At 51.4% G+C, this 26,763-nt stretch overlaps 1 protein-coding gene across 1 annotated transcript in view; it reads left to right on the top strand.

Moving 5' to 3' along the window:
- The window catches only part of LOC124473411 (arginyl-tRNA--protein transferase 1), a 39,344-nt gene extending 17,527 nt beyond the window's left edge, over positions 1 to 21,817 (top strand). Inside the window, 5 exon segments of the mRNA XM_047028778.1 lie at positions 3,716 to 3,748; positions 6,093 to 6,274; positions 9,593 to 9,692; positions 20,563 to 20,683; positions 21,527 to 21,817. Of these exon segments, the coding sequence (XP_046884734.1) occupies positions 3,716 to 3,748; positions 6,093 to 6,274; positions 9,593 to 9,692; positions 20,563 to 20,683; positions 21,527 to 21,705 (615 nt within the window). The 3' untranslated portion in view covers positions 21,706 to 21,817.
- The last annotated feature ends 4,946 nt before the right edge of the window (positions 21,818 to 26,763 follow it).

Genomic DNA, 26,763 nt, shown 5'->3' with positions numbered 1-26,763 from the left:
ATGGTGTTTCTACAGGGTCAGGATGACAGGCTGATGTTGAAGGTGTTTCTACAGGGTGAGGATGACAGGCTGATGATGGTGTTTCTACAGGGTCAGGATGACAGGCTGATGTTGAAGGTGTTTCTACAGGTGTGAGAACCTCTGTTGGCTGGGAGGAGTGTTGGTTGCCCAGGTGTGTTTGCCAAGTTGTGTGTGTGTTTGTGCAGGTGTGTTTGCCCAGGTGTGTGTGTGTGCAGGGGTGTGTGTTTACCCAGGTGTGTGTGTGTGCCCTGGTCTGTGTGAGGCTCTGGAGGATTTTGTCTGCCCTCTGGTGTTTCTCTTTGGGTGGGTCGTCAGTTGCTCAGGGATGCACTAACACCCCCCCCTCAGGGAGTGCACGAGCCTCACCCCCCCCCCCCCCCCCCCCCCCCCCCCTCAGGGAGTGCACTAGCCTCACCCCCCCTGGTGGAGGGGGTGGGAGGTGCAGGAGTGGTCCAGCATCACCAGCCTGCTGAGGAGCTGCTGGTCTGGTACTCTAAGGCCCTCAGTAGATCATGGAGCTGCTGAGGAGCTGCTGGTCTGGTACTCTAAGGCCCTCAGTAGATCATGGAGCTGCTGAGGAGCTGCTGGTCTGGTACTCTAAGGCCCTCAGTAGATCATGGAGCTGCTGAGGAGCTGCTGGTCTGGTACTCTAAGGCCCTCAGTAGATCATGGAGCTGCTGAGGAGCTGCTGGTCTGGTACTCTAAGGCCCTCAGTAGATCATGGAGCTGCTGAGGAGCTGCTGGTCTGGTACTCTAAGGCCCTCAGTAGATCATGGAGCTGCTAGTGTGGCATTATCTAAACCTCTCTGCTGTTATTTTATCCACTGTACCCCCCCCCCCCCCATGCCCCCCCCCCCCCCCCCAGGTGAGGTTAGTGCCGGTCAGCTCTGAGGACCCTCGGTTCGTGGCGTCCTTTGAGGCGTCAGCGGCGCTCTACGCCCGCTACCAGATGGCCGTTCACGGCGACGCCCCCTCCGACTGTAACGAGAGCGAGGTACGGCTCGCCAAACATCATATCTTACTGTGCCCTGCAACATTCTGCTCCTGGCACTCTGCTGTACACAGCCACTCTGCTACATTGTGCTCCTTCCTGCCTGTGGTCAGAGAATCTGCCTGGAAAATGTCCTTTTGTCACCTCAGACACCTGTAGCGCCTCACACACTCCTTCAGTTCCTGCTGCATGGTTACACTTCTGGCATGTCTGTTTGCAACTATCTGGTCATATATGACTCTCAGTGTAGAACCGTTCCTTCATGGTTCTGTCCAGGGTTCTGTATGAGCAGCCTGGGTTAGGGGCAGCAATGTCAGGGGTCTGCAGCATCACAGGTGATATACAGGACAGGTGGAGACATGGTGGTCGTCGAGGGGGAGGTGAGAGGCAGTCTAGTCAGGAAGTGAACCTCCTGGACCTTACTGTCCCTCTCCTCCGAGGCTCGGCTTGTTACCAAACCCTCCTGCTTGTAAAAGCCAGGGAATTAATAAATATTAAAAGCTGTCAGAAAGGGTCAGTCTGTGGCGGATACTTTCCTGGTGCCATAACAGAGCACTATTTACAGGGAGGTTTGTGTGTGTGTGTGTTAATGGGGAGGTGTGTGTGTGTGTGTCTTTATAGGGAAGTGTGGGTGTGTTTATATGGAGGTGTGGGTGTTAATAGGGAGGTGTGTGTGTGTTTGCGTCAGTGCCGATCCTGTCCAGGTTTTCACCTCCTCCAGGGACCAGAGAGAGAGGAGGGATGAGGCCTTTCAGGGGCCAGAGAGAGGAGGGATGAGGCCCTTCAGGGGCCAGAGAGAGAGGAGGGATGAGGCCCTTCAGGGGCCAGAGAGAGAGGAGGGATGAGGCCCTTCAGGGGCCAGAGAGAGAGGAGGCCCACAATCAGAAATAATGTTTCCAAGTTCTGTACTGAAGTCTTCAGAGAGGTTCAGCAGTTGGACAATAGGAGATTGTTGCAGAGCACCAGGGGGGAGGACAGGAGCGGGGGAGGACAGGAGCGGGGGAGGACAGGAGCGGGGGCTGAGAGTTAAGTGATTTGGGGGAAACTCTAGCCTCCCCTGGGGCAGGGTCTTATAGCCTGCCCTGACACACACACACACACACACACGAGCCCACAGTCTGTAAATCTGGACTAGCTATGTTCTAGAACCCCCCTCCCCATTCTAGAACCAGTCTGGACTATCCCCTGTTCTAGAACCCCCTCCCCATTTTGGGCTATGGGGTCATATACACTGGGACTTACACACAACTGGAGCACAACTGAATTGTTAAGTTTCCTTGTGAAACACGAAACTTTGTTGACTTCAAATGAAGCCTTTAGTGTGTACTTTGTATGTGTGCGTGTGTGTGCAGTGTGCAGCTGTATTATTGTCCTTCTCCATTGCCCTGCTGGTAGTGATTAGAGTGGTAGAACGTTCTCCATTAGTCCTGCCAGCAGCAGAGAGGCCTGTTTCTAAACACACAGCCTGCTAGAGGAAGGCAGGAGGGCAGATATACTTCAAGTTTCAGTAAAGAAAATCCTAACCAGCCGCTGCCCAGTCCAGTATTACCCGGGTGCTGGTGGGACTCAGTCCAGCATTAACCAGGTGCTGGTAGGACTCAGTCTAGCATTAACCAGGTGCTGGTAGGACTCAGTCTAGCATTAACCAGGTGCTGGTAGGACTCAGTCCAGCATTACCCAGGTGCTGGTGGGACTCAGTCCAGCATTACCTAGGTGCTGGTGGGACTCAATCCAGTATTACCCAGGTGCTGGTGGGACTCAGTCCAGCATTACCCAGGTGCTGGTGGGACTCAGGAGCTCATGGTCAGGGAGACGACAGCTCAGCTGTTCCCTGTCAGCGCCATCCTGAGTGTGAGAGGATCATACAGGGTAAACATTTTCATATGTGTAAACAGAAACTTCCTCTTCCTAACCCTGGAAATGGACTGGAGGGTTAGTTTTGAGGGTTAGCCTGGAGGGTTAGCCTGGATGGTTAGCCTGGATGGTTAGCCTGGATGGTTAGCCTGGAGGGTTAGTCCTGTGTTAGCCTGGAGGGGTTCGCCTGGAGGGTTAGTCTTGAGGGTTAGCCTGGAGGGTTTGTCGGAAGAGTTAGCCCTGTGTTGGCCTGGAGGGTTAGCCTGCAGAGTTAGCCTGGAGGGTTCGCCTGGAGGGTTAGCCTGGATGGTTAGCCTGGAGGGTTAGTCCTGTGTTAGCCTGGAGGGGTTCGCCTGGAGGGTTAGTCCTGTGTTAGCCTGGAGGGTTCGTCTGGAGAGTTAGCCCTGTGTTAGCTTGGAAGGTTAGCCTGGAGAGTTAGCCCTGTGTTAGCTTGGAGGGTTAGTCTCGTGTTAGCTTGGAGGGTTAGCCTGGAGAGTTAGCCCTGTATTAGCTTGGAGGGTTAGTCCTGTGTTAGCCTGGAGGGTTAGCTTGGACGGTTAGTCCTGTGTTAGCCCGGAGAGTTAGCCTGGAGGGTTAGTCTTGTGTTAGCCTGGAGGGTAAGTCCTGGGTTAGACTGGAGAGTTAGCCTGGAGAGTTAGCCTGGAGAGTTAGCCTGGAGGGTTAGTCCTGTGTTGGCCTGGAGAGTTAGCCTGGAGAGTTAGCCTGGAGAGTTAGCCTGGAGGGTTAGCCTGGAGGGTTATTGTTTTGTCTCTATGGCTACAGAGCAACACTGACCCTATTGACGGACTTCTTCTCTTCCTGTCGTCTGATGCTGCGGCGCCTCCACAGTTCAAGAGGTTCCTCTGCGACTCTCCTCTGGAGGTACGTACACCTGGGGGGGGGAGAATGTGTCCAGATAGAAGTGTGTGTGTGTGCTCAACACATGGCCTTGAGCCGCTCCTGTGTGGCTGCAGACCGGGGACGTGCTGCTAGTGAGAGTGGCTGTGTGTGGGTGTGTGGAATGTGCAGCATAAGGTATGGGCAGGGGGCATTATGTCGGGTTTACTGGGGGGGAAACAGCTGGCTGCCGTCAGGGTGGGAGGGAACCACCACTGCTCTCTTCCATGACCTCATTTCCCCTCAGAACTAGAAAGGACAGTAATAGCTCTGCTGAATCATGCGGTTAGCGAAGAGGTGGAGGTTGGACTGTATTCTCAAGGTAACTCCTTCCAGCAGTTTCCACTGTCAGTGTGGACGGGTGCAGACCTGACTTGATGACACAGAGCAGGTCTGGAAGCCGGGCTGGTCAGGACAGTTACACCAGGCAGGGACGGGCTCTTCAACAAGTAAGGGATAATGCCCGACGAGGTGTCCAATATCACCTGATAATGGACGATGCGGAGGCGTGAACCGTGCGACGCGCAGCGGAGCGGTTGCTTCCGCGGAGTCCATTATCAGGTGATATTGGACACCTCGAAGGGCATTATCCCGCTTATACCATGGTCACTTGCCAACCTTTTTTTTTTTTTTTTACAATCATTAATTTATGTTTTAAGGCGTTTTGCAATAGAAATCTAACGTTTTTCAACGTTAGCCAACTCTGATATTTATAGTCCGCTCAGCTCATAGAACCAACACCAGCTTCCCCTTGGCTGAGCTATTAGCCCAAAAGCTAACATTATGCTAGCAGGATTCAAAGGCAATAACATTGTGTACGGTTGACACAACAGTAAATATAATTTTACAGTATGTTTGACAATAAGATTAGCTAGCTAACCAGCCATGTCACTGTCCCAAAATCGATATCAAGATGTTCACGAACAATATCGGCCATATACTAGTACTAGGCTACAGTACAGCCGCAGCCTGTGGAGCGAGTTGAATAGCAAATAGATGTGAGATGATCGCATCAAAGTTGACATTTTCTCCAAACAGTGATTATAATTTGACAGTATGTTTAACAACAAGACTAGCCAGCTATCGAGCCATGTCATTGTCCCCAAATAAAATCAAGATTTTTAAGAAGAAAATAATTGGCCATGTGTTGAGTTGCTGCTACTGTCGTGTTGGCCGCAGCCAGTCTGAAGTAGATTGACTAGCGAGGTAAATAGCGAATGGGATGTGAGATGAGCGGTTACGTGACACTGACACACACACCACATGTACAAACACACACCACACACTGCAAACATTCATACAAACATCATTTTATTGTATTTCAAAATGTTTTACAAACACCCACACAGACACCCGCCGCCTGTGCAATCACCTCAAAAATAAACATATAATTGCACCCAGGCCTGCTGTATACAGGGGGGGGGGACGGGGGGACGGGGGGACGACACAAGCCCACAACAGGCCAGACTGTCTGGTGACACACAGGGCAGCATCTGACATACAGGTCAAGGCTGCATAAACGCACCAACGCACACATACATGCACACACTCACACGCACACATTCATTGCATGTCATCAGACAGATAGACTGACTGCCACACTGCTCCAAGCTCAGTTCCAGATGTGGTGCCAGAGCCTCTCCACCTAAACACTCTCCATTCCACCCCTCCTTCCCTGCTCTCCCCTCCTGCCCTGCTCCCCCCTTCTCCCCCCTCCTGCCCTGCTCCCCCCTCCCCTGCTCCCCCCCTCCTACCCTGCTTGCCCCTCCCCTCCTGCCCTGCTCCCCCCTCCTGCCCTGCCCCCCCCCTCCTGCACATGCACAACCTTTTATTAAAAGGGCTAGTCTCGTATGAGGCTAGCTGAGCGCAAACACACACACACACACACACACACGCTGCCCCCAGCCCTGGTCCAGAGTTGGTAGGTATTAGCAGGCTGCTGGACCCCCGCTAGACAACACAAATGTGGCCTCACCTGCCTGTACCTCACAAACCCCCTCGAGTGTGTGTGCATGTGTGTGAAAGACACGTGAGGTCATGACATCTCAGTACTTAACAGGGGGTCCACAGATCCATACATGTTTTGGGCAATTTTAATTGCTTGCTACATAGAATTTTGAGTTGTGTTTGTGCTGTAATTCATGTCATTTTAATGTGTTAATTGTCCATGGAAGCTTTAGTTATGTTATTCAGTTGATTATACTGGTTGGAATGGAGTTTTTAACTATTTTCATGTCATCATGTTTTGTCTTAAATTGCATTCCAAGTGTCTTTAACAAAGTCTTAAATAGACTTCAGTGTAATTTGTTGAGCCCTGCCCCCCCCCCAGGCGGAGACCCCCCCTGACGGTCCAGATGTGGGCTATGGGTCGTTCCACCAGCAGTACTGGCTGGACGGGAGTATCGTAGCGGTGGGCGTCATCGACATTTTACCCACCTGCGTCTCCTCCGTCTACCTGTACTACCACCCCGACTTCGCCACTCTGTCTCTGGGCTCCTACTCTGCTCTCAGGTCAGCATCACCTCCTATCTCTCTGCTCTCAGGTCAGCATCACCTCCTATCTCTCTGCTCTCAGGTCAGCATCACCTCCCATCTCTCTGCTCTCAGGTCAGCATCACCTCCCATCTCTCTGCTCTCAGGTCAGCATCACCTCCTATCTCTCTGCTTTCAGCTCAGCATCACCTCCTATCTCTCTGCTCTCAGGTCAGCATCACCTCCTATCTCTCTGCTCTCAGGTCAGCATCACCTCCTATCTCACTGCTCTCAGGTCAGCATCACCTCCTATTTCTCTGCTCTCAGGTCAGCATCACCTCCTATTTCTCTCAGCTCAGCATCACCTCCTATTTCTCTCAGCTCAGCATCACCTCCTATCTCTCTCAGCTCAGCATCACCTCCTATCTGTTTATCTGTCTTTCCCCACTCTTTTCTGATGGTTGGTTTACCCAGTCTAATGGTTGTACACACACACACATCTGGTGCTTCCTGTAAAATGTAACCCAATAATGTGAGAGAGCCTTCTTAAAATATTTCTGCACAGATGTATAAGTCTGGGTGATCTACTTGTGTGTATGTGTGACAGACTTTGTGTATGCGTGCGTGCGTGCATGTGTGTGTTAGTAGAAGCTAAGTATGTGTGTGGGGAGAAAGGGGGGGGATGAGAGAGAGAGAGAGAGAGAGACAGGAGAAAGAAGGGAGAGAGGGGGGTGAGAGAGGATGAGGGATCAGAGGACATTATGCCTGAGGGGCAGTTGTCCAAAAGCAGCTGGTGTCTGGCATTGAATTGATTTTGTGTGTGGTGTGTGTGTGGCTTTTTGTTAGCTGTGGTCAGTTTGCAATCAAGATTGGAAATATATAGGCGCAATAAGTATGTCTGTCTGCCAATTTCCGGGCCTTCACTGTCTGGATGTAGTTGTGTGTGTGTGTGTTCATTTGTGTCAGTGAAGGAGAGAATGCATGCTCAGCCTGTATTAAGGCCCCAGTCTTGGAAAGTGTGTGTGTGTGTGTGTGTGTGTGCATTAATATGAGGCAGGCGGTGTGAGGAGCTGGATAATTGGCTTGTGTTGGAGTGTCAGATCGCTGAAGAGGGGATAATGGCAGCCTCAAGCTGCTGCCATGGGGGTGGGGGGGCTGCTGCCATGGGGGTGGGGGGGCTGGCCCCCTCGTGAATGGGCCCCTCACCTCTCCTGATCCCCTCATTCAGCCCCCAACCGGCCCTTTGTGGTCAGGGGATGGGAACCCAGGAACCTGGCAGCAAGCATATGACCTTCTAGCACCTCACCCTCTACCCTCCCCCTCCCTCTCCCTCTCCCCCACTCCCTCCCCCCCTTCCCCCCTCCCTTTATAGTCCTCCCCCCTCCCTCTCCTCCTCTCTCCCTGCCAGGTCCCTGCTTTGTCCTTCTGCTTATTTTCCAGTGCATCTATTTTATTTAAGGCCTCTTTTTCTCCTCTGCTCCCTTTTCTGTCTTCTTAAGTGAAAGAAAAGGAACTCTCCCCCTTCTTTCACGCAGGCTGAAAGAAAGAAGGATGGGAGGAAGAGTGAGACAAAAGAGGAGAAGAAAGAAGAGCCGATTTAGTTATGGAAAAGTGAAGGAAACTGTAGAGAAGGGAGAGGGAGAACAAGCGTTGGTTAATAAAGGATGTCATTAAGGAAGGAACTATTGAAAATAAAGAAATACAGACATGAACCGGGAGCTGCTGTATAAATCTCCCAGCGACAGTGAAACTCTCTGTCTCTCTCATCAGCGCTGTTGTTTGGTCAGTGGTGTTTGTGCAGGAGAAGCAGTTGTGTGTGCAGAGATGGCAAAAGTACAGACATCCTTCACTCAAGTAGTACAGACACTCATGTTTAAAACCAGTGGTGAAAGCTGAAGTGCTGACTACATTGTTTCACTCAAGTTAAAGGAAAGAAGTCTGGGCTCTGACATACTTACTTCAGTAGCCATGACGACTACCTGTATACCACTATGGACACACACAGCGCATTCGCCTGGAATCCTTTTTGACACCGACAATTTTGAACATCTCCCTCATGTTGACAGGGGCATAATTGTGTTGTTGCTGTTTAAATTTGAATCTTTCACGTAAATTGTTTGTTCACATGAAGGGGTCTGAAGCACATCAACAACTGATTTCTGCAAGGATGTTTCAGCGCATAATTCGCATTTTAATAGAATGGGTGGAAGTCATGCAAAGTTTCTTTATGCAGAGAAAATAGAGAATGGGCAAACACTTTTGTCAGGGCATCCTGCTCTCAAAATATATAGGATTGGAACACCTCTGGAGGTGAATAATTCACAACAGGAAGGAATAATCATGAAAAATAGCTTAATATAAAATTTCTGTTATTAAAATGGAAACGTTGGCAAGCTCTTTTCTTGATGGTTTGTTATTACTCGTGGTATTATGAATCATCTAAGGAAGTTTAAGGGCTTTTCATAAATAATTTACCTTTCCATAAGTAATCTCGCAGAATTAAAACTGAGAAAGTAGTGTATTCTTAATTTTCTTAATTTCTTAATTTTCTATTTTCTTCTATATTTTCAAGGGTGGTGGTCTGGACTACCTTCAGAGGATAGAGTAACTATTCACCGGTCGGATGATGATGAGGATGATGTAGTTGATTATTGTGATGATGAAGATGATAAACGATAGACAATATTACAGTAACCATGACCATGGGTGATCAGGAATGTCTCCATTCTCAGCTTTAAACAAAGTAAGCAGAGCGCAGTAGAGTACAGTAGAGCACAGTAGTCATGTACTCATTAATGATGCAAATGTTTGTTAGTTTTTTTTCCAACTTTTTTTCCAACATATTTTTTCAACCTTTCGAAACTTTTTTCACACACATAGGGAAAGGAGATGAAAGAGGAGGACTACTGAGAAGCCTAAAACAGAGCAAAGCAGAGTACAATAGAGTACAGTACAGTATAGGAGAGTGAAGAACTCATCAATGATGCAAACTTTTCTTTTGAAAAATATTTTAGTAATTATTTTGTCAACCTCTATAAACTAGTTTAGAAAAAAATAATAATCTAAACCCATTTTAGAATTAGTTTTTGTTAAAATGCAAAACAATGCAGATCAGAGAAGCATAAAAAAAGTCAAACATAGTAGAGTATAGTAGAGCCCCTTTGACTTGGTCGGTGAGGAAGAGAAGTTGAATCATTCCAGCTGGTTTACAACCATACATGAACACTGCAGCTTTTTCAGCTATGTGATTGTTGTTTTGCTGACCAAAGGAGCATTAGCCTATTAGATGGGTTATTCAGAAGCTAAACTAAATAAAGGCTGGTGTTCTGGTAATGATTGTTGTTCCCGCCCCTCCAGGGAGATTGGCTTCACCAGGCAGCTCCAGCAGCAAGCCCCCAGGCTCAGCTACTACTACCTGGGCTTCTACATCCACTCCTGCCCCAAGATGCGCTACAAGGTACAGCCTCCACACAGCCTCTAGCCTCCACACAGCCCTAACCTCCACACAGCCCTAACCTCCACACAGCCCTAACCTTCACACAGCCTCTAGCTTCCACACAGCCCTAACCTCCACACAGCCTCTAGCCTCCACACAGCCTCTAGCCTCCACATAGCCTCTAGCCTCCACATAGCCTCTAGCCTCCACACAGCTCTAACCTCCACACAGCCCTAACCGCCACACAGCCCTAACCTCCACACAGCCCTAACCTTCACACAGCCTCTAGCCTCCACACAGCCCTAGCCTCCACACAGCCTCTAGCCTCCACATAGCCTCTAGCCTCCACACAGCCTCTAACCTCCACACAGCCCTAACCTCCACACAGCCTCTAGCCTCCACACAGCCCTAACCTCCACACAGCCTCTAGCCTCCACACAGCCTCTAACCTCCACACAGCCTCTAGCCTCCACACAGCCTCTAGCCTCCACACAGCCCTAACCTCCACACAGCCCTAACCTCCACACAGCCCTAACCTCCACACAGCCTCTAACCTCCACACAGCCTCTAGCCTCCACACAGCCTCTAGCCTCCACACAGCCCTAACCCCCACACAGCCTCTAGCCTCCACACAGCCTCTAACCTCCACACAGCCCCAACCTTCATACAGCCCTAACCTCCACACAGCCCTAACCTCCACACAGCCTCTAACCTCCACACAGCCTCTAGCCTCCACACAGCCTCTAGCCTCCACACAGCCCTAACCCCCACACAGCCTCTAGCCTCCACACAGCCTCTAACCTCCACACAGCCTCTAGCCTCCACACAGCCTCTAACCTCCACACAGCCCTAACCTCCACACAGCCTCTAGCCTCCACACAGCCTCTAACCCCCATATAGCCTCTAGCCTCCACACAGCCTCTAGCCTCCACACAGCCTGTAGCCTCCACACAGCCTCTAGCCTCAACACAGCCTCTAGCCTCCACACAGCCCTAACCTCCATACAGCCCCAACCTTCATACAGCCCTAACCTCCACACAGCCTCTAGCCTCCACACAGCCCTAACCTCCACACAGCCTTTAACCTCCACACAGCCCTAACCTCCATACAGCCCTAACCTCCACACAGCCTCTAGCCTCCACACAGCCTCTAGCCTCCACACAGCCTCTAGCCTCCACACAGCCTGTAGCCTCCACACAGCCTCTAGCCTCCACACAGCCCTAACCGCCACACAGCCCTAACCTCCACAGAGCCTCTAACCTCCACACAGCCCTAACCTCCACACAGCCTCTAGCCTCCACACAGCCTCTAACCTCCACACAGCCTCTAACCTCCACACAGCCTCTAACCTCCATACAGCCCTAACCCCCATACAGCCTTCACATGACCTGTGCAAACCCCTGCTCCTCTCTTGGACGAGACATCTACAGAGATGGAGGAGGAGATGGAGATGGAGGAGATGCAGATGGAGGAGGAGATGGATAGAGATGGAGAGGAAGAGGGAGAGTGAAAAAGAGAGGGATAGACAGCATTAAAGGGTTGTCTGGTGTTTAACATCAGAATCAGTAACCCCTTCCCTCTCCGTCTCTCTCCCCCCCCCCCCCCTTCTGTGTCATTCACTAGGGCTGTCCCCAAATAAGATTTTCTTTGGTCGACCAAGACTCAACTAAAACGTCTGAAAATTGACTAATCGAACTTTGAAACGCTTTTTTTTAATTTATTTTTATAAAACGCACAAACATTTTCGCTATCTGACTCAATGGCTGCTGGACATTGCAGATTCAGCCGCTAATAGCCTACTAATAATAAGACTTGTATCACCAGTCTTGTAAGCCTGGTAACTTGTACAGAAGCAGCACCAGAGGGTTCTGAGCAGAACATCATGTCGTTCCGTCATGCTGGCAGTAAAGTAATCTGACAGGAAGTGAGGGTCTGAGCGCTAACACAGGTGTATATTCTGGAAGTACCGCACACACACACACACACACAAAGGCCAAGAATCTGTTAGACCAGAACAGCTGATTCCAACACAGTGAAGACAGAGACAGAGACCACACTGGGACGTGTCCACAGGAGGGGGCAGTGGAGAGACCACACTGGGACGTGTCCACAGGAGGGGGCAGTGGAGAGACCACACTGGGACGTGTCCACAGGAGGGGCAGTGGAGAGACCACACTGGGAGGGGCAGTGGAGAGACCACACTGGGAGGGGCAGTAGAGACCACACTGGGAGGGGCAGTAGAGAGACCACACTGGGACGTGTCCACAGGAGGGGCAGTAGAGAGACCACACTGGGACGTGTCCACAGGAGGGGGCAGTAGAGAGACCACACTGGGACGTGTCTACCCCTGGGACGCTCCAGCTGAGGACTGCTGGCCATGTTAGGTTCCCTCAGGGAGGACTGCTGGCCATGTTAGGTTCCCTCAGGGAGGACTGCTGGCCATGTTAGGTTCCCTCAGGGAGGACTGCTGGCCATGTTAGGTTCCCTGTTGTCAGGGGACCAGAAGCAGAGTGGCTAGCTTCTCTAACTTAGTCTGATATGTGAAACTTTAGTTGCAGACAACGGAGCAGATGAGGATACAGAGTCGTGTCTGTACATCCCTCTGTCTGGCGTGTGATCTCACCTCGCTGAGAAGGTGTGCTGTTTAGTGATTGTTTGGCTGCAGGCCTGTGGCTGCTCTCCCTACTGTCTGGTGTTTCCGTCCGAGGGTAGCTGCTGGCCTGCAGCGCTAGCCGGGCCCCTCCTGCCAATTCACACCTCGACCACGCTGCTCCATGTACTCTGGATTTACACCTCCTTACACCCCCAGGCTAGGACCAAGGCTGGGGCTAGGACCAGGGTTAGGAGCAGGGTGGGGTGCTAGGGACTGGAAGCAGGGCTGGGGGCTAGGAGGACCAGAACCTGAAGCAGGGCCTGGGAGCAGTGTCTGGGCTCTGGACTGGGGCTCAGCGCAGACCTTGGAACATTGCCAGGGCCTGGACTGGAGCCTGGAGCCTGTCTTCTCAGATCACTGCCTGGGACTGGAGCCATGGTGCTAGGCCAGGGCAGAGCATGGCCTGGCAAACTGATCCAGGATGGGACTTCCTGCTGGGGTCCTGCTGGCTGTATTCTGCTAGCTGTATTGTGCTAGCTGTAGTCTGCTAGCTGTAGTCTGCTGACTGTAATATGCCAACTGGAGTCTGCTAGCTGGAGTCTGCTAGCTGGAGTCTGCTATTCTGGAGTCTGCTATTCTGGAATCTGCTAGCTGTAGTCTGACAGCTGTAGTCTGCTAGCTGTAGTCTGCTGGCTGTAGTCTGATAGCTGTAGTCTGCTAGTTTAGTGTGCTACAGCTAATCTAAAACCAATGGACTCCTAAATATACAGCTCCTCACTTTTGTAACTGCCCATAGGCATAGAGAGGTGTGGAGAGTTGTGGACGTTGGCTAACCAGACTGATGGAAAAACACGTGATGAAATGAACGAGCTGGGGTTAGGTGGCGGCACTGGTCCATACAGCCTGAGCAGGGGATGAGAGATCAAACACTTCTTGTGAACACACACACACACACTGCCTGTGGGTGAGGGAGAGAGGGTTACATAAGTGGCTCTTACTCTTGTTGTTCTTGTTCTCTCTGAAAGACTGAGCCCAGGAAACCATTAAAGTTTCCACAGGGACCAAGAAAGGAAGAGTGAAAGAGGGAGGAAGGGACAGATGGAGAGAAAGGGGAGTGGCAAATGTGCCAGATGAGTAACGGAGGTAGATAAAGGAGTATTTGTTGCTAAGTAGAACTGAACTAGCTGTGGCTCCAGCTGCATCAGGACAGTACAGCTCTTGGTGTTCATCTGTGGTACACACACTCATATACACACACACACACCTGTACACACACCCATGCATGTACTGTACACTCACACACACACGCACACCTGTGCAAAGACACACGTCCACATATGAGCTCACTAACCTGTCTCCCCCTCGGCTTCAGACTGGAGATATTAGGAGATAGAGGGAGATCGAGGTAGACGGGTATGGTACTCAGTGTTCCAGTTCTCCTGTCCTTTGCCTAGGCCTCAGCACACACACACACACACACTCAGAGGGGCATGTTCAAGGGTTATCTACGTTCTAAGACACACAGTCCCCTTCTAGACCCTTACCCTTCTTTGTCTGTTATAAGCTTTTCGAAAGATGACTTGTGACTTTCCACTTTGTCTCATAATTTCAGTTTTGCAATCCTCCATCCTGTTTCATCCCTCCATCTCTCTCTCTCTCTTTCCATCCCTCTCTCTCTCTATCTCTCTCTCTCTCTGAGTCTCTGTCTCTCTCTCCCTGGAGCATCAGTGCCCAACCTAACCCTACAGGATGACAGTACCTTCTCCCCTCCTCTTTCTCTCTCTGATCAGGAGTGGAGGGCTGGTTGAGGTCCAGACAGACCAGACCTTGTTAGAACCCCTGTTATGTGCCTGCCCATTTTCTGTGGAGTTTATAAGCTAACCCCTCCCTCCCCCTCCTCGCTCGCTCCCTACCCCTCCTCACTCACTCCCCCTCCTCACCCCACCCCTCCTCACTCACTCACCCCCTCCTCACTCCCTCCCCCTCCTAACCCCCTCCTCACTCCCTCCCCCTCCTCACTCCTCCCCCCTCCTCACTCCTCCCCCCTTCTCACTCCCTCCCCCCTCCTAACCCCCTACTCACTCACTCCCCCTCCTCACCCCACCCCACCCCTCCTCACTCACTCACCCCCTCCTCACTCACTCACCCCCTCCTCACTCCCTCCCCCTCCTCACTCCCTCCCCCTCCTCCTCACTCCCTCCTCACTCCCTCCTCACTCCCTCCCCCTTCTCCCCCCTCCTTACTCCTCCTCACTCCTCCCCCCTTCTCACTCCCTCCCCCTCCCTGAATCACCCATGTGTGATTCAGGCAGGAGACCACACATACAGTCTCATAGTAGAAAGTGTTTTATGCCTCATAATCACCTGCCTCTGTGCCCTCTGTTGTGTTTTTAACAAATCATTAACGCCCCCCCCCTTAAGGGCTGCTGACAGGGTGAGGGGCAGGGGGCACCAGGTCAGGTCAGATGGTTGAGTCTTCTGGGAGGGGGCAGTGAACAGAGGGGTGAGAGTGTAGAGGTGGTGATGGGGGGAGCTAGTGTGGGGGGGTTGCCTCAGATGGGGGTAGACAGAAGGGGGAGGCCTGTCAGGGATAAGCAGCATCTAACAAACAGGAGACTGGAGCGGTAGGACTGGGGCTTAGGCAAAGACTAGATCTGCTGCTAGTGCCCCCCCCTCCTCCCCCATAGCCCTCCTCCCCCATAGCCCTCCTCCCCCATAGCCCTCCTCCTCCCTCCTCCCCCATAGCCCTCCTCCCCCATAGCCCTCCTCCGCCCTCCTCCCCCATAGCCCTCCTCCCCCATAGCCCTCCTCCCCCCTCCTGGACAGACAGGGGGAGATCTAGAGATAGAGGAACCCTATGAGCTGATGCTATGAAACGCTGCCCTTGGTTGCTGGCTTTGTTGAAACGCGATCCTGTAAAAATATTTTCTCCTCATTAACCTGTCATCCTGGGAGCCGTGACGACGGGGCTGGGGGGGGGGGTGAGGGGGGGGGGGATTAGGGGCTGTTACCATCCTGGAGGTTTTTATTAGTTTGAAGGTCATTGTGTGGTGATGTGTTGAGGAGGTGAAGGAGCCTGTGTTCCTGCTGGTCGAACAGCAGTGGTCAGTGTAACTCCCCTAGACAGGACCAGGACACACACACACACACAACTCACAGGGTGTGTTAGTGGCTTTCTGTTGGAATGTGTGGTGCATGCGCGGCATTCAATGTAAAGAAAGACATTGAGTTTGTTTGTTTAGGTGTGTGTTTGTATAGGTGTGTGTGTGTGTGTGTGTGTGAGAGTGAGAGCGTTTACATATGTCAGTCAGCAGTTTGGGGCCCTCAGCCTTTTCTGTGGACAAGTTGTGTTTTTAAGAGTCAGGGGAACATGAGGGGTGGGGGGGGGTGCGGAGGACACATGTCAGAACTAGTAGATGATGTTTATTGCTCTTTCACTTGAGTCAGTGAATGTGACCCTGGGTCAGAAAGCTGGCCCGGGTCCTGGCCTGGATGGGTCTGGAGCCCTGAAGCCTGGACTACTCTACCCTGAAGCCTGGAGCCCTGTACCCTGAAGCCTGGACTCCTCTACCCTGAAGCCTGGAGCCCTCTACTCTGGACTCCTCTACCCTGAAGCCTGGAGCCCTCAATCCTAGAGACCTCTACCCTGGACTCCTCTACCCTGGACTCCTTTACCCTGGAGCCCCTCTACCCTGGACTCCTCTACCCTGGACTCCTCTACTCTGGACTCCTCTACCCTGGAGCCCCTCTACCCTGGACTCCTCTGCCCTGGAGCCTGGAGCCCTCTATCCTGGACTCCTCTATCCTGGACTCCTCTACCCTGGACTCCCTATACCCTGGACTCCTCTACCCTGGACTCCTCTACCCTGGAGCCCCTCTTCCCCTACTCCTCTGCCCTGAAGCCCCTATACCCTGGACTCCTCTACCCTGGACTCCTCTACCCTGGAGCCCTCTACCCTGGAGCCCCTATACCCTGGACTCCTCTACCCTGAAGCCTGGACTACCCTGGACTCCTCTACCCTGGAGCCCCTATACCCTGGACTCCTCTACCATAAAGCCCTCAGCTAGGAAGAGATTACTGCAGTGCCTTCTAAAAGTCACACGGCTCACAGCTCCACGGAAGCTCTGATCTAGACAAACCCAGAGAGGCTTGTGTTGGAAGAGGTGGATTGTGACATACGCGCACATGCACACCCTCCCCCCCCACACACGCACCCCCCCCCCCCCCACACACACACACACACACCCCACACACACACACAGTGGGGAGATATGATCTGCAGGAAATCAACAGCAGATGTTGATGTGGGGGGGCGGCAGTTCCCTCTCAAGCCAAGCCCAGAGACACTCTCTCCTCCCCTAGGTGGTTAGGGTAGTGTAGCCTTTAGTAAGCCAGGGTTAGGGTAGTGTAGCCTTTAGTAAGCCAGGGTTAGGGTAGTATATTCTCTAGTAAGCCAGGGTTAGGGTAGTGTAGTCTTTAGTAAGCCAGGGTTAGGGTAGTATAGTTTCTAGAAAGTTAGGGTTGTGTAGTCTCTAGTAAGCCAAGGTTAGGGTAGTGTAGTTTCTAGAAAGCCAGGGTTAGGGTAGTGTAGTCTCTAGTAAGCCAGGGTTAGGGTACTATAGTTTCTAGAAAGCCAGGGTTAGGGTAGTGTAGTCTCTAGTAAGTCAGGGTTACGGTAGTGTAGTCTCTAGTAAGCCAGGGTTAGGGTAGTGTAGTCTCTAGTAAGCCAGGGTTAGGGTAGTGTAGTTTCTAGAAAGCCAGGGTTAGGGTAGTGTAGTCTCTAGTAAGTCAGGGTTACGGTAGTGTAGTCTCTAGTAAGCCAGGGTTAGGGTAGTGTAGTCTCTAGTAAGCCAGGGTTAGGGTAGTGTAGTTTCTAGAAAGCCAGGGTTAGGGTAGTGTAGTCTCTTGTAAGCCAGGGTTATGGTAGTATAGTCTCTAGTAAGTCAGGGTTACGGTAGTGTAGTCTCTAGTAAGCCAGGGTTAGGGTAGTGTAGTCTCTAGTAAGCCAGGGTTAGGGTAGTGTAGTCTCTTGTAAGCCAGGGTTAGGGTAGTGTAGTCTCTAGTAAGTCAGGGTTATGGTATTATAGTCTCTAGTAAGCCAGGGTTAGGGTAGTGTAGTCTTTTGTAAGCCAGGGTTATGGAAGTATAGTCTCTAGTAAGTCAGGGTTATGGTAGTGTAGTCTCTAGTAAGCCAGGGTTAGGGTAGTGTAGTCTCTAGTAAACCAGGGTTAGGGTAGTGTAGTCTCTAGTAAACCAGGGTTAGGGTAGTGTAGTCTCTAGTAAGACAGGGTTAGGGTAGTGTAGTCTTTACTGAACCAGAGTTAGGGTAGTGTAGTCTGTAGTAAGCCAGGGTTAGGGTAGTATTTTCTCTGTTTTGTTTTTTTGCCAAGTCTTCAATGCTCCTCCCTCAGGGCAGTAGACCATCTGATAGGTCCTTTCACTCTCTGTCTGTCTGATCGGCCTATCACTACCCGTTTGTCTCAGTGATGGAATTTAAGGTCGACATAGTGATGGAACGGAACGGCATTGTGACGTCAGGCTGGACACATTTTGTAATGATAGTCCCATCATGGTGCTCCTGCCTGAGTTCTCTCATGGTTGGAGGAATGGAGAGACCTGTTCTTACATGCTGATCTCTCTGGTTCTCCCTTCCCCCTTTCTCTCATTCTCCCTCTCATCCCCCTCTCCTCCACGCTCTGCATGGAAGTGTTCTGCTGGTACATAAAAAGTGTGACTAGAGGTTAATCACTCCATCTACACCTCCGTGGGTGTGTGTGTGTGTGTGTGTGTGTGTGGTGATGGAAGAGTCTATAGAGCTTCTGTGGACTGTGAAACTGTAGGTGAGTTGGGGGACGTCTGTCAGAGGTGCACCCCTGTTCCCCTCCAACCCTCCTCCCCTCTTCCCCTCCAACCCTCCTCTGCTCCTCCCCTCTTCCCCTCCACCCCTCCAACCCTCCTCTGCTCCTCCCCTCTTCCCCTCCACCTCTCCAACCCTCCTCCCCTCCTCTGCTCTTCCCCTCCACCCCTCAAACCCTCCTCCCCTCCTCTGCTCCTCCCCTCTTCCCCTCCAACCCTCCTCCCCTCTTCCCCTCCACCCCTCCAACCCTCCTCCCCTCCTCTGCTCCTCCCCTCTTCCCCTCCACCCCTCCAACCCTCCTCCCCTCCTCTGCTCCTCCCCTCTTCCCCTCCAACCCTCCTCCCCTCTTCCCCTCCACCCCTCCAACCCTCCTCCCCTCCTCTGCTCCTCCCCTCTTCCCCTCCACCCCTCCAACCCTCTTCCCCTCCTCTGCTCCTCCCCTCTTCCCCTCCAACCCTCCTCCCCTCTTCCCCTCCACCCCTCCAACCCTCCTCCCCTCCTCTGCTCCTCCCCTCTTTCCCTCCCCTCCTCCTCCCCTCTTCCCCTCCAACCCTCCTCCCCTCTTCCCCTCCACCCCTCCAACCCTCCTCCCCTCCTCTGCTCCTCCCCTCTTCCCCTCCACCCCTCCTCCGCTCCACCCCTCCTCTGCTCCTCCCCTCCTCCCCCCTGTTCCTCTTGTATGTGTCTGTTCCCAGAGAGTAGTACAGTGGGAGGACGGTTGTGGAAAGAGGCTGCACAGTTTCCACCCACTCTCCCTCACTACACCTAGGTTAGGGTGAGGGGTGAGGGGTTGAATGGAAGTGATCCCTCACTACACCTAGGTTAGGGTGAGGGGTGAGGGGTTGAATGGAAGTGAATGGTTGGGCCCCAATAAGATAGAAAACTGTGTGTGTGTGTGATGTTGCAGCAGACCCTGCCGTTACAGCGTATTCTGCTTGTGTGTGTTAGTGTGTGTTTGTTTAGAGTCCTGTTATCATCTCCAGAGCTCTGATAGGGTTAGGGTTAGCTCTGATAACATGGTTATGGTTAGCTCTGATAACACAGCCCTCATAAATCCACGCTGCTCCCTCCCCCCTCTCCCCCCTCTATCCCCCCTCTCCCTCCTCTCTCCCTCCTCTATCCCCCCTATCCCTCCTCTATCCCCCCTCTATCCCCCCTCTCTCTCCTCTCCCTCCTCACTCCCTCCTCTCTCACTCCTCTCCCTCCTCTATCCTCCCTTCTCTCTCTCCCTTCTCTCCTCCCTCCCCCCCTCTCTCCCTCCTCTCCCCTCCCTCCTCTATCCTCCTTAACCCCCTCCATCCTCCTTTCACCCCTCCCTTCTCTCCCTCCCTCCCCTCCTCCCTCCCCTCCTCTCCCCTCCCTCCCCCCCCTCTCCCTCCTCTCTCTCCTCTCCCTCCTCTATCCCCCCTCTCCCTCCTCTCTCCCTCCTCTATTCTCCCTCCCCTCTCCCTCCTCTATCCCTTCTCTCTCTCCCTTCTCTCCCTCCTCACTCACTTCTCTCCCTCCTTTCTCTCCTCCCTCCTCTCCCTCCTTTCTCTCCCTCTTCCACTCTCCTCCCTCCTTTCTCTCCTCCCTCCTCTCCCTTTCTCCCTTCTCTCCCTTCTCTCTCTCCTCCCCCCTCTCCCCCCTCTATCCCCCCTCTCCCTCCTCTCTCCCTCCTCTATCCCCCCTATCCCTCCTCTCTCCCTCCTCTATCCCCCCTCTCTCTCCTCTCCCTCCTCACTCCCTCCTCTCTCACTCCTCTCCCTCCTCTATCCTCCCTTCTCTCTCTCCCTTCTCTCCTCCCTCCCCCCCTCTCTCCCTCCTCTCCCCTCCCTCCTCTATCCTCCTTAACCCCCTCCATCCTCCTTTCCCCCCTCCCTTCTCTCCCTCCCTCCCCTCCTCCCTCCCCTCCTCTCCCCTCCCTCCCCCCCCTCTCCCTCCTCTCTCTCCTCTCCCTCCTCTATCCCCCCTCTCCCTCCTCTCTCCCTCCTCTATTCTCCCTCCCCTCTCCCTCCTCTATCCCTTCTCTCTCTCCCTTCTCTCCCTCCTCACTCACTTCTCTCCCTCCTTTCTCTCCTCCCTCCTCTCCCTCCTTTCTCTCCCTTTTCCACTCTCCTCCCTCCTTTCTCTCCTCCCTCCTCTCCCTTTCTCCCTTCTCTCCCTTCTCTCTCTCCTCCCTCCTCTCCCTCCTTTCTCTCCCTCTTCCACTCTCCTCCCTCCTTTCTCTCCTCTCCTCCCTTCTCTCTCTCCTCTTTCTCCTCCCTCAATTCTCTCCTCCCTCCTCTCCCTTCTCTCTCTCCTTCCTCCTCCCTCCCCCTCTCTCTCCTCTCCCTCGCTGTTTTCATCTCTTTGTTTGGATCTGTCTCCTCCTTCACAGCTCAGTTTATACAGTACTTGCTGTCTGCTTTAAAAAGGTGTTGATGATGACTAACACTCTCCCCATTCTGCCCCCCCCACAGGGCCAGTACCTGCCTGCAGACCTACTGTGCCCGGAGACGTATGTGTGGGTTCCTATAGAGCGCTGCCTTCCCCTGCTGGAGCAGGCCCTGTACTCGCGCTTCCACCTGGACCTAGACGCAGGTCACACATACACACATATATATATATATACACACACACTCACACACACACACACACACACACAGGGTGATGGTGGACATGCTGTTCTAGTTCAGCTGCAACCCTACCCAGCATGCTCTGCATGGGGGCAGCCTGGTGGGATCCAGCCCATCCCCTCGGTCCTGACCCTCGCCCGCCCAGAGCAGCCCTCTATCCACGCGACCCCTGACCTCACAGCAGCATGTCATCGGTCGTCCGGTGGTCCTGGGGGGGGTCTAGGTTGGAGCGGATGTTTGGACTGTCAGACTAGGGTCTGGTCTGGTCAGTGTTACTCTTGTCAGGGACAAGGTGGACTGCTGCTGCATGTTCTCCCTCTGACAAACCTTCCAATGGGGGAGGGAGAATCATCTTCATGTTGGTGATGGATTGACAGGAATATCACTGTTGTTGCTCAATCTGGTGCAAACAGCAGTCTACACACTCATCACTACACACACACACACACACACAGCACTACACCCACAGATGTAACAGACATGCTTGACCCTGACCTCTGACCTCCCCGTTTGACTCAGCAGGGGAGCACATGTGGACATGCTGGAACACACATGAAGGAATTCTACCATCTTTTCTACCATTCACATCTCTGCTTCTCTACCAATCCCATTGGTAGAGAAGCAGCCTCCCCAGCCTCCCCATCCCCCCCAGCCTCCCCAGCCTCTGCATCTGGTGTCCTTAAAGCTAGACTGGGCTGGTGAACGGTGTGTCTGAAGGATGACGAGGACGACAAACATCATGAATCTATGAACACATTATGATGTGTTACTCTGCCTTATCTTACCGTGTGTGTGTGTGTCCGTGCAGGTGATGCGCGGGTGCTGAAGGATGTGGGCCGGGCCCTGGTTCTGTATAAGAGGAGCATCATGCTCTACTCTGCCTACAGCCGTAAGCGCCGGGGCTGCTGTGACGAGGAGGAGGTGGAGCAGTACGCAGCACTGGTGGGACAGACCTGTGCTGAGAGGATGTTGCTGTACCGCGCCTAGCAACACAGCCACTCCCTCCTCTTCCACCTCTACAACCCCTCTGTGTCTGTCTGTCTGTCTGTCTGTCTGTCTGTCTGTCTGTCTGTCTGTCTGTCTGTCTGTCTGTCTGTCTCTCTGTCTCTCTGTCTCTCTGTCTCTCTGTCTTTCTGTCTTTCTGTCTCTGTCTGTCTCTGTCTGTCTGTTTCTGTCTCTCTCTGTCTCTGTCTCTGTCTTTCTCTGTCTCAGTGTGTGTGTACTACTTCACTGTAAAGCCTCACCAAGCTTAGCTCTCCTCATATAGGCCCAACCATGTATGTACCATGTATGTGCATGTTACTCACCTGTCAGTCTGTGTACCTTGTTTCCAAATCAGCAGTGTTCCATCTGTCACATGTTCCAATGAAAACTCCAGCCACAGTTTCAGGGTACACTTCCTACCAGTGGAATGGTAGGTAGTGGTTCATAGTATTGCATTTATGACTTCATGATATTCATTAGTAGCGGTGGACAGATGGCAGTTCAGCAGCAGTGCTGCAGTAGTACCCGTGAGGGACCCGGAGCTGCCATGCCACCAAAACCAGGCACAACAAAACTAAATGGTCTCGTTGATTTGTGAAAAACATTGTATTCTTGTTTCTGGTTTCATATATAGAGCTTTATTTGTGGTTGTTTTATTATCCATAATTTTCTTGTTTCAACAAATAAAATAACTGAGATCCAGCTCCAGTCTGCTGCCTCTTCATGCAGGTTCATGAAGACACTCACACACACACACACACACTCTGGATAAGAGCGTTTGCTAAATGACACACATCCACACACACACCCACACCAAGCCACACACACACACCGAGCCACACACACACAAAGTCAAAAGAGATTTCATATTCTCAGTACAACCCAGGTTCATTGTGGCATGGCAGGCACCAACTCTGTAGTGTCGAGCGCTAACCCTAACAGTGTTGTAGCTCTCCAGAGCTATTGTGTTCTGCCATGTCCCTCTGAACTTCGGTCATGATGGTCACTTTGTCAAAGCTCTTCCATGTCTAGATGTTGTATACATTTAATAAAAAGTTCCTGGTGAGAGAACTCTCCCTGAAGGCTTCTCTTACCTGCTCCAGCTCATACTGCACATCTGCTCTGTCACAACTCCACAACACTTGCTGATAAGTGATCGATAACGAGGGCTGTTTTGTTACTGATAGGAAACATGATCGAAGTTGCTAAGAGTCAAGTCTAACAGTCTGGACTGTTCAGGACTACAAGCTTGTTCTCCTGAATCTACAGTTGACTCGTTCCTGCTTCCTCCATCTAGAAGTTTAGTTTCCAGTTCACAACTTTGGCTAAGAATGGTCCCATTATCACAATGTTACCCTCTAAACACTTCAGCATGGTGATGTGAGTCTGAGGCTGGTGTTGAGGTGGATAGAATGACCCAGAGGAGAGAGGAATGAGGGATCCTGAGACATGAACACATGTGGGACTGATGGAGGGAAAAAACTAAGAAGGAAATCAATCTACAGCCTCACTCTACAGAACAATCTAGTCTGTAAAGTAGAATAATATACACAGCCTATGCCTATTTTGAGTATATTACTACTGATGTTCATCAGTAGTATTTACAGAATGTTCACAGAGAAGGACAGAAAGTATTTATGCTTTTGTTTAATCTAAAACATTTAAATGAAAATAAAATCTACACTTTAAAAAAGATGGAAGCTGCCCGGAGTTGAAATGTGGAGTTGCAGAGGGATGTGACATCACATCCTGACATCACATCCTGGACCAAATGCACCAATGTCAGGTGAGCTGTTGTCTGCAGGTTGTTTGAACAGCTAGCTGAATAAAGAACTGTTCTTTCAATGGTTTCCTGTTGGTAAACAACTGTCAGCATGTTGTTTCATCTTTCTGCCCCCGTTTCTGAGTTTAACTTTCTCTATTCAGGATTTCTTTCAACAACTGCAGGGGCACAATCTAAACACAGTACTCAGTCTGTGTGTGTCTGTACAAACACTGTTTACTCTGAGTCTACTCTGAGTACGTGTGGGCTGGTCACCTGCTTTGATTGGCTCCCACCTCGGAGTAATGTGAATGTAGTGTTAGATGTTATGGCGTTCTGGTGTTTCTGTGCATGCCTGTCAGTGGATGTGGGTATGTGTGGGAGAGTGTGTGTGTGTGCTGCTTCCCAGTGTGTTTGTGTGTTCTGGTGTTCCTCTGCCAGCGGAAGCTCCAGGCTGGAGGAAGTGCTGCACTGCTTTGTGATCCAAGCCCCCGGAGCACAAAGCACCCTAACCCTACCCTAACCCTAGCCCTTTCTGAGGGGGATTAACTGAGGGACGGGGGAGCCCTCTCACCCTGGGCCCCTGTCACACAGATTCAACACACCCTCCCTGACTCTCCACTGTCCTGTCTCTGTCTCCCTCTGTGTCCCTCCCTCTGTCTGTCTGTCTGTCACTCCCCCCTCTATCTCTCCCCCCCTTTCTCTTTCTCTCTCCCCCTCACTCTTTCTCACCCTCTCTCTCTCTCTCCCCCTCTGTCTCTCTCTGCCTTTGTCTTGTCCCTCTCTCCCCCCCTCTCTATCTTTCTCTCTCTCCCCCCCTTCTCTCTCTCTCTAAAATGCATGGACATGTGGAAGCTTTGTAGACAGCCAGCGTTAAAGCGATTAGTCAAAGTTATTAAAGAAGCATAAAGATGGGACTGACATGTTTCCAAGTTATTATTGTTGTCGTGGTGACAATTAATGAAAGAAATAACCCCAAAATGTCTTAAGGACCTAATCTTCCTTAATCAAATATGAGGTTTAGCTGCTTGTGAAGCTTGGATTTGATTTTAAAGCATCTCACCTCGTTTTTCTTGATTAGATGATTTGAGGGGGAATCTAGAAGATTTGTATTGAATGTTATAAACTGTGAAAATCCTCCGTTTTTAATCAGTGCAGCAACCAGTCAAAATAAACATACAGCTACAGCCCTCTCTCCTCTCTTGGCCTGACTGTTTACTCGAGCCTTTCTTCTCTCTCAATCTCCTCTCCCCCCTCTCCACCTCTCCCCCTCCTCCCCTGCCTCTCCCACCACCTCCTCACACCCTAACCCAGCTCGAGGGGAGGCCCCTCTCCCCCTCCTCCCCTCCCCACCAAGCCCATGAAACCAAGAGTCCATGTTTGCGTAGCTGTAAATCCTGCCCTCCTGAATGCCCCTGTTGTGTGGAAGGAGCTTGGCATCGCCACGGGAACCTGCTGTTTGAGGGGAGCTGGCCCTGAGAGAGCAGAAATGTCTCAACAATTAAGACAATACAAACAGTGATATTTACGGCTGCTCGGCGCGGTGGGGTGAGTTAACTCCAGCAGCATAGTGGGGGAATCGGAATTTGTTTTACTATGAGACTTCATGCTGCTTTTCTTTGTTTGGGAGGTTTACGTTTTTTTCACCTCCCGTCTTGTTGTTGCCAGTCAGTGCTGTTTTAAACATATTTACATTTAGTCATTTAGCAGACGCTCTTATCGAGAGCGACTTACAGTAAGTACAGAGACATTCCCCCGAGGCAAGTAGGGTGAAGTGCCTCGCCAAAGGACACAACGTCATTTGGGGAATAGATCCAGTAACCTTATGATTTCTAGCCCAACTCCCTCACCGCTCAGCCATCTGACTCCGGAATATATTGATATTTCTGTGTACCGCAAAGGTTCTGCAAATATACCATCATATAAACCATCATATAATTATCTCCATTGTAAAATCAACAAGCATATGACTGTTCAATCTTATTAAATTCCCTTGGTAGAGGCAGGCCTCTGCCTTACTCTCTGTCTGCGTCTCACTGCCTCTCCTCCTCTCGGCTAGAGGCAGGTCTCTCTGTCTATCTACTAGAGGCAGGTCTCTCTCTGCCTCTCTCTGCCTCTCTCTGCTAGAGGCAGGTCTCTGCCTCGGTCTGTGCACTTTTTCATCCAAGCCCCAGTTAATGTTGTAATCTCAGCTGGATCTCACATCTGTGCTGTAAAGACGACCATGTTACTACTGATACTAATAGACCATTATACTAATAATATGCTGTTTTTCCAACAGTGCCTATTGTTCAGCTGATCGTGTTTCAGCTAAATCCTTTCACAGTGTGCTTAATGGAATCGTTCTGTTTCCACTACAAATGAGCAGAAATGAAAGGGCCTGAAAAAGTGGGGATGTTTTGCTCAATAATAAATCTACCTTTTGAAACTTTTGTAAAAAAGACTGTAAGAAACAATTTGTTACCAAAAAAAACTTTTAAAAAGCACCTTATGAACATTTTATTCACATTCTTTTTTTCACCTTTTAGAAACGTTTGGGATTTCAGGGTCCTCTGTTTTCACTGTCTGTGAGAACCATTCAAATGAATGGTCATTACCCGGCTTCCACAGAGCTTGATAACAACCCATTCATTTGAATCAGGAGTGCTGGACAGGGAAACAGGACAGGGGCTCTCGAGGACCAGGAGTGAACACCCCTGTCCTAGGGGTTCCCCCCACACATCAGGATTTCTGATTGCAAATATACAACATGTTGAATATTTAGGATTCGCGATCGGGGCGCCACCGACGTCACTCTTGACACACCTCACACCAAGGGAACATCTGATAAAATAATCTGTAGAACCATCAAGATAATCGGGACGTTACTTAGGATTGTCCGAAGGGCCGAAATCGGCCCGATTATCCTGTAGTGTGTCCCCAGCATTAGTCCCGAGGGGGAAACGCTGCTCAGCCCAGACCTCTGCTCTCTGTCACGGCCGTGCCCCCCTGTTGTTTTTGGTTTTGCCCTGCCCTAGTGTTTCCCTGTCATTGTCTACACCTGTGTGTCGTTTGGTTCGTGTGTATTTAGGTTCCTGTTTTGTGTCCATTCTTTGTCTTGTCCTTACTACCCTTTGTCCCTGCGAGTGCCCAGTTTGTTTCCTGTTTTTTTGAGTAATAAACCCTTTCGTTCCACCATGCCTGCCGACTCTCGTGCATTTGGGTCCTACCCCACCTGTTGCCGGGACACTCTCATCCCACCACTTCGGCTCCAGTCTGCTCTGAGGGAGGTCATGGTATCCACAGCAGCAGGGGTAGGT

The sequence above is a fragment of the Hypomesus transpacificus genome, chromosome 11 (assembly GCF_021917145.1).
Source record: "Hypomesus transpacificus isolate Combined female chromosome 11, fHypTra1, whole genome shotgun sequence".
In the NCBI taxonomy this organism is placed as follows: domain Eukaryota; kingdom Metazoa; phylum Chordata; class Actinopteri; order Osmeriformes; family Osmeridae; genus Hypomesus; species Hypomesus transpacificus.
This window is presented reverse-complemented; position numbering and strand designations above follow the sequence as displayed.